This window comes from Trachypithecus francoisi, unplaced genomic scaffold, assembly GCF_009764315.1.
Source record: "Trachypithecus francoisi isolate TF-2019V2 unplaced genomic scaffold, Tfra_2.0 Lachesis_group8, whole genome shotgun sequence".
NCBI lineage: Eukaryota > Metazoa > Chordata > Mammalia > Primates > Cercopithecidae > Trachypithecus > Trachypithecus francoisi.
Window position 1 is genome coordinate 97,629,941 of NW_022681473.1, and position 15,535 is coordinate 97,645,475.

General features: G+C 38.5%; 1 protein-coding gene across 3 annotated transcripts in view; it reads right to left on the reverse strand.

The window, feature by feature from the left end:
* The window catches only part of CWF19L2 (CWF19 like cell cycle control factor 2), a 143,586-nt gene extending 129,112 nt beyond the window's left edge, over positions 1–14,474 (reverse strand). For 2 of the 3 annotated variants that reach the window (XM_033207766.1, XM_033207765.1), the window contains exons 1-3: positions 14,332–14,474; positions 12,643–12,753; positions 11,126–11,245 (exon numbers count right to left, since the gene is read on the reverse strand). In XM_033207766.1, coding sequence (XP_033063657.1) covers positions 11,126–11,245; positions 12,643–12,753; positions 14,332–14,436 — 336 coding nt within the window. In that variant the 5' untranslated portion in view covers positions 14,437–14,474. Of the gene's footprint in view, positions 1–11,125; positions 11,246–12,642; positions 12,754–13,473; positions 13,605–14,331 lie in introns of all 3 variants that reach the window. The other variant, XM_033207767.1, reaches the window with a different exon arrangement.
* Between the last annotated feature and the right edge of the window lie 1,061 nt (positions 14,475–15,535).

Genomic DNA, 15,535 nt, shown 5'->3' on the forward strand with positions numbered 1-15,535 from the left:
CTAGAACAGGGGAAACAACACCCAGGTAAATGAGTTTGCTGTTTGCCCCTAAGTTTCACATTTTGAGATTTCCTTTGATCTAAAACTGCAGATAACATTATCTTCTTCAACACCCTCCTGGAGCTTTATACCAATTCCCATATTCTCAGCAAATGATGTCTTCTCTTACCTCATCAAGAAAACTGGGGCTACCTTATCTTCCTACCCACCCCCAAAACATTTATGGCTGTGCCTATCCTTATTTCCGGTTAACTCCTCCCATTTAAGGCAGATCCTGCTCTAAAGATTTTGATACCAACTCTTTCTGTTCCTCCAGGACCTTACTCCATCAATTATCTTCTCCTCTCACGGCATCAACCAAAGACCCCTAATGGCCTAGAAATATGCACAAGCATTTCCCATCCTTTTTTTTTTTTTTAAGGAGGGAAGAGGGACCTTCCTTGACCCTATATATTCCTCCTCTAGCAGGAATTAATCTTCCAGCTTTCATTCTAAGATGAATTTCTTGAAAGAGTAGTCTACATGCACTGCCTTCACACTCTCACTGTCATACATTTTCTCAAAACCGTACAATATATCTACTGTCCCCATGAATCTACTGAAACATCTCCAAACTCACCAATGGCTTCCACTGTGCCAAATGCCACAAAACATTTCAGTCTTCAGCTCTCTAGACCTCTCTGCTCAATACAACTCTGTTGATGACTAACTTTCCTGGCTTCCATGACACCTCTCAGCTCTCCCACTCTTTGTTTCTTCTCCATTTCCTTCATGAACTCTTCCTCCTTTGCTCAGCCCTTAAATATCCATGTTATTTGGGGTTCCATTCTTTGCCCACGAGATTTTTTAATCTCTAAACATTCTCCTTGGGTCATTAAATCCATTCTGATGGCCTGAACTACAATCAATTGTGCTGATATCTTTCAAATTTGTCTAACCAAAGTTTTACTGACTAATTATCTACTGTAGTTGGAAGGCATGCTAAACTCAGTAAGAAGAGAAAATAAAGCCATCACCTTCCTCTACAAAATCTACTCCTCCTTTGTATATTACTGAACTGAGTTATCTGGAACAACCACCCACTTAACCAAGTCAGAAACTCAGGATCATGTTACCTCACACATTCAAGCCTACCATTTTCATTTCCAAAATATTTATCAAATATACCATACTGTGAATACATGATTGCCACAGAAGCCTACCTCTATCCCTGGCCACTACTGATTAGTTCAAAGGTAGATACCCGACCCGATTCATATCAACCTGAGCCATTCCTCAGGAATCTGAAATCAGGTCAGAATGGGCTCATCTAAAACTAAGAACTGGAAAGGCACTGGAAGAGGCCATTTCGGTCATGAGAAATAGAAATCAGCAAAAATAATTTTTAAAACTAGAACTCAGGGTAGGGGAAATGAAAAACGGCAAGAAAATTGCAAAAACCATTCACAATTCTAATTCCAGCTATTCTTGAAGCCTAGCTGCATTCCTGCATCTATATGTCCTATGAGAATTTTGTACTCTCATAATAAACCCTCCTTTTTGCAAAAGCCAGTTTAAATTTAATTTCTGTTACCTGCAACCAAAATACCAAACCAATATTCTCTTCTTTGATCCTTAAAGTAGCAGCCCTAGATCAGATCTTATCTCTCACCTAGACAAGTGATTCCAGGAGACCAAATTAGTCTTCTGGACTCCAGTCTTTCCTGCTCCCCTTCTTTCTCCAACCCCTCACCCCAAATACATTTGGAGTAATATAAAGGGAACATCTGACCACTGTACTTCTCTTCCAGGGTTTTCCAGCACAAAGACTGCTAGTTATTCCTCTTCTTTCCTACCAACAGAATCTCATTTTATTTGGAGAAGTAATATACTTCCCATGCTAGAAAGTAAAGCCTTATGATCAAGTGTCCATTTAGATGTAAACAAAAGTATTTTATGGGACTTTCTGGAAGTCAAGTTAAGAAAAAAAGAGCATCCTCTTTCCTGTTATCTGAACTAAGAGGTAATATTGTAAGGATGATGGAAAAGGAAGACAACAGAAGCCTGGGTTCCAGAAGACCATACCAGCCCTAGACTTTCTACCTGACTTATTTCATATAAGAGAAAAATGAACTTCTATATTGTATAATCAATGGCTATTCTGAGATTTTCTAATAAATGCAGCTGAACCTAAATAGATGATACATTCCCTACGGAATAAAGTCAAAGCTCTTGTTTTACAAGGCCCTATCAATTCTTACAGTTTCATCTCCATTCACCCCCTCCTCTTGTTTTATAATTTAGTACTATCAAATTGCTTATAGTTACATTTACATACATACACACATACTCACATTCATATTATTTCATACTTCCATGTCTCTGCTCTCACAATTCCTTATGCATGAAATGCCAAGCACACCTTTATTTGCCTAATGCTTACTAATCTATCTAGCCTCAATTCAAGCATCATTTTGTCAACAAGTTAGCAAATGAAATCCCTCTTAATACCCTCTACTACCATGGCATCATGTTGCATGGCATGCTAAACTCAGTAACAATAGAAAATAAAGCCATCATCATCTTCTACAAAATCTACTATAAAATCACATTATTAACATTATGTATCTATTTATCCAATTAGGAAATGAGTTTCCCAAAGGTTTAAAAAAAAAGTCTTTATATTCCCCATGTCTAGAACAGTGTCTGGGAAATAATAAGCATTTGATAAATGCAAGCTGAAATTAAATAAAATGCCTTTTTCTACTCTTTCAATAGCACTAGTCAGAAACTTTAAGCAGCAACCTATACTCATTTTCATAATTATGCACTCACTCACCTTACCACTTCAGCAAAATTAATGCTCCCCATGCTACGACTTCAGTTCTCTTGCTAATTTTAGCTTCTATCTCCATTTTACCTTGAACTCATTAACAATGAAGCTTAATACGCCTCCTGACCTAACATAGCCTTCAGGGTTCTCCTTCTCTTGTGCAGCCTTCAGAATTAACCACACCCCTAATTCTATCTAGTGGTCAAAACCTAGAAGGTGGAACTAAGACAGGAAAGTGCTACCAGCAAAAACCAAGGGACCGTGAGGACTTCTGCTTCTGTCTATGACAAAGTAAATGGCATCAGACTAGAAATATATACAAATTGGAATAAAAATGAACACTACAATCTCTACAGCTTTTCGTCTAAAGGCACATTCTAGACTGTGGCATAGTGGGGTAACCCAAGCAGAACATGAAAACATCACTGAGTTGGCCGGGCGCGGTGGCTCAAGGGCCGGGCGCGGTGGCTCAAGCCTGTAATCCCAGCACTTTGGGAGGCCGAGACGGGTGGATCGCGAGGTCAGGAGATCGAGACCATCCTGGCTAACACAGCGAAACCCCGTCTCTACTAAAAAATAGAAAAAACTAGCCGGGCGAGTTGGCAGGCGCCTGTAGTCCCAGCTACTCGGGAGGCTGAGGCAGGAGAATGGCGTAAACCCGGGAGGCGGAGCTTGCAGTGAGCTGAGATCCGGCCACTGCACTCCAGCCTGGGCGACAGAGCGAGACTCCGTCTCAAAAAAAAAAAAAAAGAAAAGAAAACATCACTGAGCGGAAACAGAATTTGAACTTTGTGAAGGCTGAGACAAAGTACAGTTGGGAAGCTACACAGAGAAAGAGTGCCAGAAATCTACTTGAAGGACGCGTGGAGTCTTTAAAGAAAGACCAAGCTGAACATGCTGAGGATGAAAGTCCACAAGGTCAGGCAAAGAAAAATTACCATGGAGAAAACAATTACCAAAGAGCTGTAAGCAGAAGAATCCCCAGAGCTCACAAAGGGCTTGAAGACATTCTAGTTCCTACCATCCAGAATAAAGAAACCTCATTGAACATCCATGACAATCAGCAGAGAACCCGCAAGAGTCATGCCTTAGTAGAAAGGTTAAACCAGCCCTAGAGTAAAGCTATTCTAGATGCATATGAACAAAACTTAAAAACAAGCCTTGAAAAGGATTAAGCTAATTCACAAGTAATTAACTGTCTGCCAAAAGAAAACTCAATACCCTCTAAAGAGGTCAACAAAATTCAGCAGTCACAATATAACTTTCATAAGGTTCAGCATCCAATTAAAAGTTACTAGACATTCAAAGAAGCAAGCAAATGTGACCCATATTCAAGAGAAAAATCATTCTCTTGAAATGATTGAAGAGATAATTGAAACAGAACAGGAAAAACCAAGAGAGAATAAAATAGCAAACCAAGACTTTAACACAGCTAACATAAATATGTTCAGGAAAGGGAAAATGTAAACATAATGAGGAGATAAACTGAAAAACATTAAAAAGATCCAAACGAAACTTCTAATGACAAAAAAAGATAAAATAAAATAACAGTACCTGAAATGAAAATGTCACTGGATAGCGATAACATTAAGCTAGACACAGCAAAAGAAAAGGCCAGTGGGCCAGGCACAGTGGCTCACGTCTGTAATCCCAGCACTCTGGGAGGCTGAGGCAGGCAGATCACAAGATCAGAAGATGGAGACCATCCTGGTCAACATGGTGAAACCCCGTCTCTACTAAAAATACAAAAAATTAGCTGGGCGTGGTGGCGGGCACCTGTAATCCCAGCTACTTGGGAGGCTGAGGGACGAGAATTGCTTCAACCCAGGACGTGGAGGTTGCAGTGAGCTGAGATCGTGCCACTATACTCCAGCCTGGCAACAGAGCGAGACTCATCTCAAAAAAAAAAAAAAAAAAAAAAAAAAAAACCGCCCAGTGAACCTGAAGCTCATGATATAGCAATAAAATACACCCAACCCAAAACATAGAAAGGAAAAAGGCTAAAAAGAAAGTGAACACAGGTTCATCAACCTGTGAGACATTATTTTAAGGAGACTACCAAAATGAGAGGGAACAGAAAAAAACACTTCGGAAAAAATAGCCTGAAAGTTTCACATTTGATGGAAACTATAAACTCACAAATCAAAGCAGCACAATGAACCTAAGGCAGATGCTACACTCTGAATGTTTGTGTCCCCCACCAAATTCTTGTGTTGAGATCCTGACCCCCAAGACGATGACAGTAGGAGGTAGGGCCTTTGGGAGACGACTGGGAATGGGATTAGTGCCCTTATAAAACATAGCCCAAGAGCACTCCCTTCTGCCACAAGAGGTTAGACTGAGAAGACAGCCATCTCAGGGAACTGAACCCTCAACAGACACAAAATCTGCCAGCACCTTGATCTTCGACTTTCTAGCCTCCCAAACTGTGAGACGTAAGTTTCTGTCACTTATAATCCACCCAGTTTGTTTTGGAATAGCAGCGCAAATGAACTAAGACAGCAGAATAAACACAAAGAAATCAACACCAAGACATATCACAATTGAGTCACTGAAAAATAATGATGGAAAAAAAGCCCTAAAAGCATCCAGAATAAAAAGGCACATTATATACAGAGAAAAAAAGATTAAAATGACTACAGAATTCTCAATACAAATTCTCAGTACAATCCAAACCAGAAGACAATGGGATGACATTTTACAGTGCAAAAAAAAAAAAAAAAAAAAAAAAAGACAACACCATAAACTTAAAATTCTGTGTCTAGCAAAGTATCTGAAAAATGAAGATTGCTAGTAAGAACTTCTGAGTCTGTGGAAAAAGAAAAAAATAAAGAATGGAGATGAAATAAAAGAAATCTTCAAACAAAAGCTGAGAGAATTCAATGTCTGCAAATCTATATTATAATACACATTAATGGAAGTTCTACAGACAAAAGGTAAATGGTATTAGACAGAAATTCAGACCTACATAAAATAATAAAGAGTATCAGAGATGATAAATCTGTGGGTAAATATAAAAGACTTTTTTCACGTGTGTAACTTATTTAAAAGATAACTGACTAAAGTAAAAATAAAAAGTATGACATTAAAAATTACAAACAATGTGAGTTTATAACAAATGTAGAAGTAAAATATATGACAACAATAGCAAAAAGTATGGTAGGAGAAAATGGAATATATTTTGGAGAAGGTCTAATTATAAAAGCAAAATTATATATTATTTGAAAGTCGAGTATGGTAAGTTAAAATATGTGTAAGACTTAAAGCAGTCATTAAAAATAAATAAGGTATACCTAGTAAGCCTATAGCAGAGATGAAATGGAATGCTAAAAAACAATCCAAAAGAAGGCAGGAAAAGGAAGGAACAAAGGAAAAAAGAACAAACAAAAAATAGATATGGAATAACAAGATGGTAGACTTAAACTCATCCATATCAATTATTACATTAAACAATCCAAACCAGTACTATTCAACAGAATTTTTCTATACCTATACTGTCCAATATAGTAGTCACATAAATTTGGCTGATAGAATTTTAATGAATTTTAATTAAAAATTTAAAAGCCATATACCGCTACCAGATTAGAGAGCACAAAAAACACCTAACTGAAAAGTAAGACCTGTGAGCTGAGACTGCACCACTGCACTTCAGCCTGGGTGACAATGTGAGACTCCATCTCAAAAAAAAAAAAAAAAAAAAAAAAGAGGCCAGGTGCAGTGGCTCACATTTGTAATCCCAGCACTTTGGGAGTCCAAGGTGGGAGGATTGCTTAAGACCAAGACTTTGAGACCAGCCTGGGTAACATGGCAAAACCATCTCTCTACAAAATATATATAGATCATAGGCTAAAATATAAAATGTCTCAAAAACATTTTAAAAACTGAAATTATACAGAGTATAACAAAATAATAATGGAATCCAAAGTCAATAACCAAAAAAACCTAATAAAATCCACAAATATCTGGAAATGTTAAAACTCATATATACTTAAAACTCATATTCCGGACGCTGTAGTGCACCCCTGTAGTCCCAGCTTTCACGAGGCTGAGGTGGGAGGGTCACCTGAGCCTGAGGGGTTGAAGCTGCAGTGATCTATTGCACTCCAGCCTGGGCAACAAACCAAGACTCTGTTAATCAATCAATAAAATAAAAAAGAAGAAATTGATAGGCTAGCTAAAAAAAGCAAGACCCAATTATACACTGCTTACAAGAAATACACTTTCAATATATAAAAAAGATACATTAAAACTAAAAGAATTTTGAAAAGACGATGAAAACACACAAAGAAAGAAAACTGAAGAGGCTTTATTAATATGAGACACCACAGCCTTCAGACAAGAGTATTACCAAAGACAGAGGAAAACTTCATAGTCAATTCGTCAAGGAGCCGTCTATGTACCTAATAAAGCTTCAAAATACGTAAGGCAAAAATTGACAAAACTGAAAGCAGAAATAGGTAAAATCCACAAAACAATTAAGAGATTTCAATACTATTTTCTCAGTAACTGACTGAACAGGTGAACAGAAAATCATTAACACTAAACTTACTACTATAAATCAACTTTTCCTAATTGACATTTATAAAACACTATACCTAACAACAGCAGAATACATACTCATTTCAAATACATATGGAATTTTCACCAAGAAAGATAATAGGCTAGAAAATAAAATGTCTCAAAAACTTTTTAAAAACTGAAATTATACAGAGTATAATAAAATAATTAAATTCAAAGTCAATAACCCAAAAGAAGACTAGTAAAATCAAATATCTGGAAGTTTAAAAACTCATATATATCCATGAGTAAGAAAAAGTGAAGTAAAAAATATTTTGGATGGGACAGCAATGAAAATGTAACATCAAAGTTACACAGAGATACAACAATGCTAGGAGAAAAATTCATAAAATAAACACACATTAGAAAAGAAGATTTCGAATTAATGGCGATGCATTCATCTTAGAAAGTCAGAAAAAAAAGAGCAAATTAAACACAAAATGAGTATTCACAAAGAATAAATATAGTTTAAATCAATGAAATAGAAAACATAACCAGAGAAAATTCAAGGAAACTAAAAGGTAATAAATAAAGATTAATAGAACTGATAAGCCTCAAGATAGACTGATGGAGGAAACAGAGAAAATAGAAATTACCAAAATCAGTAATGAAACAGGGGATGTCACTGTGGATTCTGTAAACATTAAAAGAACAAAGGAAATATTACAAACAACTTTATGACAATAAATTCGACAATTTCTATGGAATAAATTTCCAGAAAAACCGAAATTACTAAAACTAACTCAAGAATAAACAGAAGGCCAGGCGCAGTGGCTCAAGCCTGTAATCTCAGCACTTTGGGAGGCTGAGACGGGCGGATCACGAGGTCAGGAGATCGAGACCATCCTGGCTAACACGGTGAAACCCCGTCTCTACTAAAAAATAAAAAAAACTAGCCAGGCGAGGTGGCAGGTGCCTGTAGTCCCAGCTACTCAGGAGGCTGAGGCAGGAGAATGGCGTAAACCCAGGAGGCGGAGCTTGCAGTGAGCTGAGATCGGGCCACTGCACTCCAGCCTGGGCGACAGAGCGAGACTCTGTCTCCAAAAAAAAAAAAAAAAGAATAGACAGAAAACATTTAACACACCTATTAAAGGAATTAACTCTGTGGTTAAACCCATTCCACAAAGAAACTCCAGGACCAAACAGTTTCACTGGCAAACTTTAACACTTACAAATGCAAAAAAAGCACTTACCAAATTCAATACTCATTCAAGATACAAACTCTGAGAAAACTAGAAATAGAATGGCATTTCCTTAATCTGAAAGGGCATACATGAAAGTCCCACAGCAGACATCATGCTTAAATGTAAAAACCTGAATGCTTTCCACCTAAGACAAGGAACAAGGCAATCATGTCCACTCTCACCACTTCCATTCAACACTATTTTTAAGTCCTAGCTACTGAAATAAGGCAACAAAAATTAACAAATAAAACAGGCACAGAGATTGAAAAGAAAAAAGTAAAAGTATTCTTCATACATGACATACCATTTACCTAGAAATCCTAAGAAATCTAAAAAAGCTGCTAATACTAGTATTAGTAATATTAACAAGGTGACAAGACACAAGGTAAATACATCAAAAGCAGTTTTTTTCATTTTTCTTTTTTTTCTGACCCTGTTTCAAAATCACTTCTAGAATTATACACTAGCTGTAAATACATTTATTTTAAAATTCCATTTACAATAGCACTTCCAGAAAACAAAATGGAAAAAAATATAACAAACGAAATGTAAGACCTCTACACTAAAAATTTCAGAACATTGTGAGAAAAATCAAAGAAGACATAAATGGATAGAGAGATGTACCATGTGCATAACGGATTGAAAGAATATTTTAACATATCTACCTCCCAAAATTCCTTCCAATAGGGAAAATTCAGCCTTTTCAACAAATGATGCTAGAAAAACTGGAAATCCATGTGGGAAAAAAATAAACTGACACTACATAACATAAATAAAAAATAGTAATGGATTATAAATAAGCAAAAAAGCCAAAGCGATAAAACTTCCAGGGAAAAAAAATAGAAGCCCAAGCATGGTGGTTCACACCTGTAATGGCAGCACTTTGGAAGGCTGAGGCAGGAGATCACTAGAGACCAGAAGTTCGAGACCAGCCTTGGCAACATTATAAGATTCTATGTCTACAAAAACAACTTTTCATACTACATCTGTAGCCTTAGCTAATTGGGCTGCTAAGGCAGCAGGACTGCTTGAGCCCACGAATTTGAGGCTACAGTGAGCCATGATGGCACCACTGCACTCCAATCTGTGCAACACAGTGAGGCTCTATCTCTAAAATAAAAAAATAAAAAAAAATAAAAAATTTAATAATAGCATAAACACAGGAGAAACCACAATCTTCAGGTGTGCAAAAATTAGGATACCAGAAGCACTAAGAAAAAATGATGAAAAACAAAAAAGAAAATATTTAATAAATCAGATTTCATAAAGGAAGACACAGAATGCCCTATGGGGACTTAAAATGATGCTCTACATCCTTGTTCTTCAAGGAAATACCACACGAGGTAACACACAGTAGAATAGCTAAGAATTACTAAGACTGACATTACCAAGTACTAGCAAGGATGTGGAATTCCTCGGTGACTCCCAGTGCTAAACTGGCCTCAAAGCAAATGGACGGGTGGCGGGGGGGCGGCAACTGGGGTAGCTAAGGGAGTGTTTGCACCACCTCTCCCCCAACCCCAGGCTGCACAACGTGCAGCTCCAAAAAAGACCCTGTCCTTCTGCTTGAGGAGACAGAAGAGTAAATAGAGGACTCTGTCTTGCATCTTAGATACCAGCTCAGCCATAGCTGGCATCCACTAAAGAGACCCTGAATAACCAGCACCAATAACCAAGTACTACATTGTGGCCTTCACTGTGAACATGAGACTTGCTGGATTCAGGTGAGACTCAGCACATTCCCAGCTGTGATGGCTATGGGGAGAGCCTCCTTCTGCTTGAGAAAAGTAAAGGGGGCTTTGTCTTGCACCTTAGGTACCAGCTCAGCCATAGGGTGGTAGAACACCTAGAGGGATCTTGGGGTCCCCAGCCCCAGGCCTTGGCTCTTGGATGGCATTTCTGGATCTGCCCAGGGGGGACCCACTGCCCTGAAGGCTGAGTCCCAGGCCAGGCAGCTGAATGAAGAGTTCTCGGGCCTTACAGGAACATCAGTGGTACCCTGCCAGTACTACCTGTGGGTCTGTGGCAATGGCTACCCCCTCTGCCTGTGAAAAGGGGAGGCAAGAGTGGGAAGAACTGCCATTCATGGGTCGAATGCCAGCTCAGCCACAGTTCAACGGAACACCAGGTACACTTCTAAGGTTTTTGACGCCAGTACCTGGGTCCCTGATGGCACCTCTGGACCCACCTCAGGCCTGGGGGAACTTGCCACCCTGAAGGGAAAGACACAGGCCTGGCTGGCTTCACCACCTGCTCATTGCAGAGCCCCAGGGCCTTGAGTGAACACAGGCTGTAGCCAGGTAATTGTTATTGCAGGCCTTGGGCAAGATCCAGTGCTATGCTTAGCAATAATTCCCAAATCACAACCCTATCCTCTTAACCTTTCTCTGAAATTCAAGATCAATATTTCCAATATTTCCTAGACATCTCCAAGTAGATGTCTCCCAGATATTTTCATATCATAACTAGTAATATCTTTTTTAAGTTTTCCTGTATTTTAAGTTCCCGTAAGTATACATTCAAATACAATGTTCTCAAATAGCTGCTTTGATTAATTTTAGTACATACTTACTGATGAGCTATCAGATGACTCACTGTTTTTTTCATACTTCTGTTTCTTGCTCTTTTTTCTCTTCTCTTTCTTTGCTTTTTTTGAATGCTTGTTTTTCTTCTTTTTCTTCACAGAGTGTTCCTACAATCATTTTGAACAGGCAAGAAAAGAATTTAATTTCATCTTAATTTTTTTTTTTTTTTTGAGACAGAGTCTCGCTCTGTCACCCAGGCTGGAGTGCAGTGGCCGGATCTCAGCTCACTGCAAGCTCCGCCTCCCGGGTTTAGGCCATTCTCCTGCCTCAGCCTCCCGAGTAGCTGGGACTACAGGCGCCTGCCACCTCGCCTGGCTAGTTTTTTGTATTTTTTTTAGTAGAGACGGGGTTTCACCGTGTTAGCCAGGATGGTCTCAATCTCCTGACCTCGTGATCCGCCCGTCTCGGCCTCCCAAAGTGCTGAGATTACAGGCTTGAGCCACCACGCCCAGCCTAATTTCATCTTAATTTAAAAAGATGTATTTTGAGAGAAAAAAATCCACATTCTAAAAAACTTTAAATCTTTGATGAAATAAGACCAAGAATATGTCTAAATAAATAAAATATTTCAGGAAATCTTAACACACCTTCTATAATATATGCACTATCAATAAATCATATAACTGAGACTTCTTACCAGAAAAATACTGGGAAAATTTTGGCTTTATTTGTAGATATATGTGACAAATATAATCAAATAAACACATATATACACAAACATGTATACATATGCATCTATATACACACAAACACATATACATATAATATCCCTCTATGGTCCCCCCAAAATTTTATACAAGACTATTAGGCCATAAAAAATATAACAAGATAGCACAAATTAAAATTATAGGAAGAGGCGAGGGGAAGGAGCAGGGATCGGGAAAGGGAAGATGTTGATCAAAGGATACAAAGTTTTCATGACACTAGAAATAAGTTTTAGTGATCTATTACTGATGACCACAGTTAATAATAATGTACTGTCTATTTCAAAACCATTGAAGAATACACTTTTAATGTTCTCACCACAAAAAAATAAGTTGATGAGGTGAAGGATGTGTTCATTAGCTTGACTGAATCTTTCTATAATGTATACATAGATCAAACCATCACATGTACCCCATAAATTTACACAATTATTTGTCAATTAAAAATAATTTTTAAAAAAATTATAGGAAAACAGACTTGAGACCTAAAAAAACAAGATAAAATAAATACATAAAGCTTAAAATGCATAAATTTTTAGGCCTATAAGCTTGCTATAGTGGGCCAGAAATTTGAAGCTAAGTCTTCTACTAGCCAACTCAAACAACAAATTTTGAGTCATAATGTCCAAAATATTACAATATCTTCCTTCTGCCAAAGAAACTATTCAGCAATGCCAACTATGTGATTGATATTCTGTAACTCATGAAAACATTCTATAAAATTATTCCTCCAATATTAACTTGAATAACTGCAAAAAAGGACAGATATCCTTACATCAAGTAAACCTGTTAGTATTCACCTGTGAGAATTGTTCAATTCGCTCATTCACATCAGGTAGCATCCATGTATCCTCACCCCGAAGTCGCTTAAGTTCTTTACGCCTTTCTTCTTTTTCAAAATTGGCTTTGGCCTACAACCAAAAAAAAAAGACAAACTGGCAATTGATTCAACTGCTTTTCACAAAAAAAGGAAAACAAAACCTCTGTCATTTTTATATAAAAACATTCACTCATGAATGAATGTCTATTCCTTGCCAGGAATTTGCTTCTCCAGTGTGAAAAAAACATTAAAAAACAAAACAAAGCAAAAATCTCTCCTTCTGCATTTCCAATCTCCAGTGATTTGAGTTACCAAGCAGAGAGAATCGAGGGACTGAGTTCATGCCCTCCCCTCTCTCTAAGCTCCCTACCTCAGTATGACTTGGAATCCCTTTTCCCTTCATCATTCCCATGCCTTACACTTGCACTTTTGCAACAGTTAGACCTCCGTGCCTTCAATATGCAATGCCTGTACCCCAATACTCAGCCCCCAAAATGCTTCAGGAAGAATCATCTTTGTAGAAAAAAAAGATCATACTGGTAATTTTTATTCATTCTTCAATGACAGTTCAAACAAAGCAAGTTTTTCCTAGGAAATCATTCCTACCCTCTCTTTCTTTCCCTGTAATTCCAAAGCTGAGTTTGATCCTTTTCAAATTATATGCATATCTGTACTATAAGATTTATCTCAGCTTATGAACCTTACTCCCTCCAAAAACTGCTTGAAATACCAAAGAGAAAATATATATACACACACACACACACAAACACATTACATATGTTGAAATTAGGAAACAATACCAACATTTTACCTATCCAAGATTAATCGCCCACTCTTCCCCTTTAAAATTTGGCTGTAGTCATTTTCTCTTTAGAGTCTCCTCTCCCTCTTCTCTGCTGGCTCCTTCTCATTTGCAGTTAAGCTGTTTTAAAACTCTTCCAACTTAAATAAAAAATAAATAAAAAACCCTCACTGAACTCTCTCTTGCTCTCCAACTACAACTTTTCTCTTTCATTGCCACATTTCTTACATATTGAATAGACTGTCAGATAATTCAGCAGTTTACTTTCTCCATTCTTTGTATGTTACCTCTATGTATTCGAAGTTTAGAGAGAAATACAATGTTTCGCGATCTTTTGTGAGAGGCTAAATATACTGAGATTCGTGTTAACTTTGTTTGGATTGGTAAGAGCTTACAGTAAGCCTGGAATTGATACTAATAGAGACAGGAGAAGGAAATGTCAAACTGAGTTTATTCAAGTGTGACTTGTATCTGTTCCTGAAAAAGGAAAATTTCATTTCAGATACAGCAGTAGCAGTGACGGAGGCTGCGAGACATGCTGGCAGAGTCCTTAAAAGCCGCAGGGGACCTATAAAGTGTGCAGTCCGAGTGATAGAAATATAAAGAATGGATAACTTAAAAGGTAAAGAAACTTGGGGGAAAAAAGACAGATCTCCCTGAAAAGAGAATGAGCATCTAGCACCTGCCAGAACATCTAAAAAATCGGTAGCTACAAAAGGGTTTACCGGCATTGCAAAGGGAGACCTCACCCAAAGTAAGGTGAGATTCAGTACTGACGAGGTGAGGGAAGGGGTGGGTGGGCTAGCTTAACGGAACCCTCAACTCCCACAACGCTAAACAACTACAAAGGCCTCAAAACAGAGATACCTGGCGCAACACCTCGGCCCTGGCATTCCGAGTCTGTTCTTTCCGCTCTTCGATAGTCTTCGCACTTTCAAATCCGCCACTAGCAGCCGCCATACTTGTTGCCATCGTAAAGCTAAGAAGCCGTAGAGGAAATTCTAGTTTACGGCGGTCGTAATTTAATAAACAAACCGGGACTTCCGGACCCGAGGAAGGAGGAGCACTGCTCCACCAACGGGGCATGCGCACATCTGAGGGCGCTTGGGGTTAGGGTTACTGCGGCACAGGTTTTAAAGACCCGAAGAATCGTGGAGGGTTTAATTCTTTCGGGTGTTGGGTTCGACTGTGAGCAGGATTAATGCCCGAATACATTTATTATGTACTTTGCACTATATTAACAGCTTTCTCACCGATTTCGTCTTAAAATCGCCTAAGTTGCAAGCTCCTGGAAGTTGTTGGTACCTCTCCAAAGTTTTCTGTCGAAGTACCCTTTGTCGCCGTAACATCGTTTCCCTGTGCTGGAGGAATGGAATGAAAGGAGGCTGCCAGAAACGTAGTGGAAGCGGGCAGGAAGGGCAGAATTGCTTTGAAGATTCAGTGTTTTGTTTTGGTGGGTTTTATTTAATGTAGGAAACACTCGTGAATTTTGCATTGCACTTCACAATTTATCCGTGCTTACTGAAGTTGTTAGAAGTTTACATTATATTTTTTCCTCTGACCTGATATTATTTACTCATACTTATCCATCCAAGCATTTTTCATTACGATGGACAATTATTTATTTGTGTGGGGATTTCTTTGTTTTGTTTTACGGATGTATCACCCAAACAAAACTTCTAAGTTCGGAAGAATTAGACATCCTAAAGTGAAATGCTTTGAGAATGAAAGACACTAAGCTTGGCAGGGCGTGGTGGCTCACACCTGTAATCCCAGCACTTTGGGAGGCCACGGCGGGCGGATTACCTAAGGTCGGGAGTTCGAGACCAGCCTGACCAAAATGGTGAAACCCCTTCTCTACTAAAAATACAAAAATTAGCTGGGCGTGGTGGCAGGCGCCTGTAATCCCAGCTGCTAGGTAGGCTGAGGCAGGAGAATCGCTAGAACCCAGGAGGCGGAGGTTGCAGTGAGCCGAGATGGTGCCATTGCACTCCAGCCTGGGCAAGAAGAGCAAAACTCCGTCTCCAAAAAAAAAAAAAGACACTAAGCTTACATTTATAATTATAAAGAA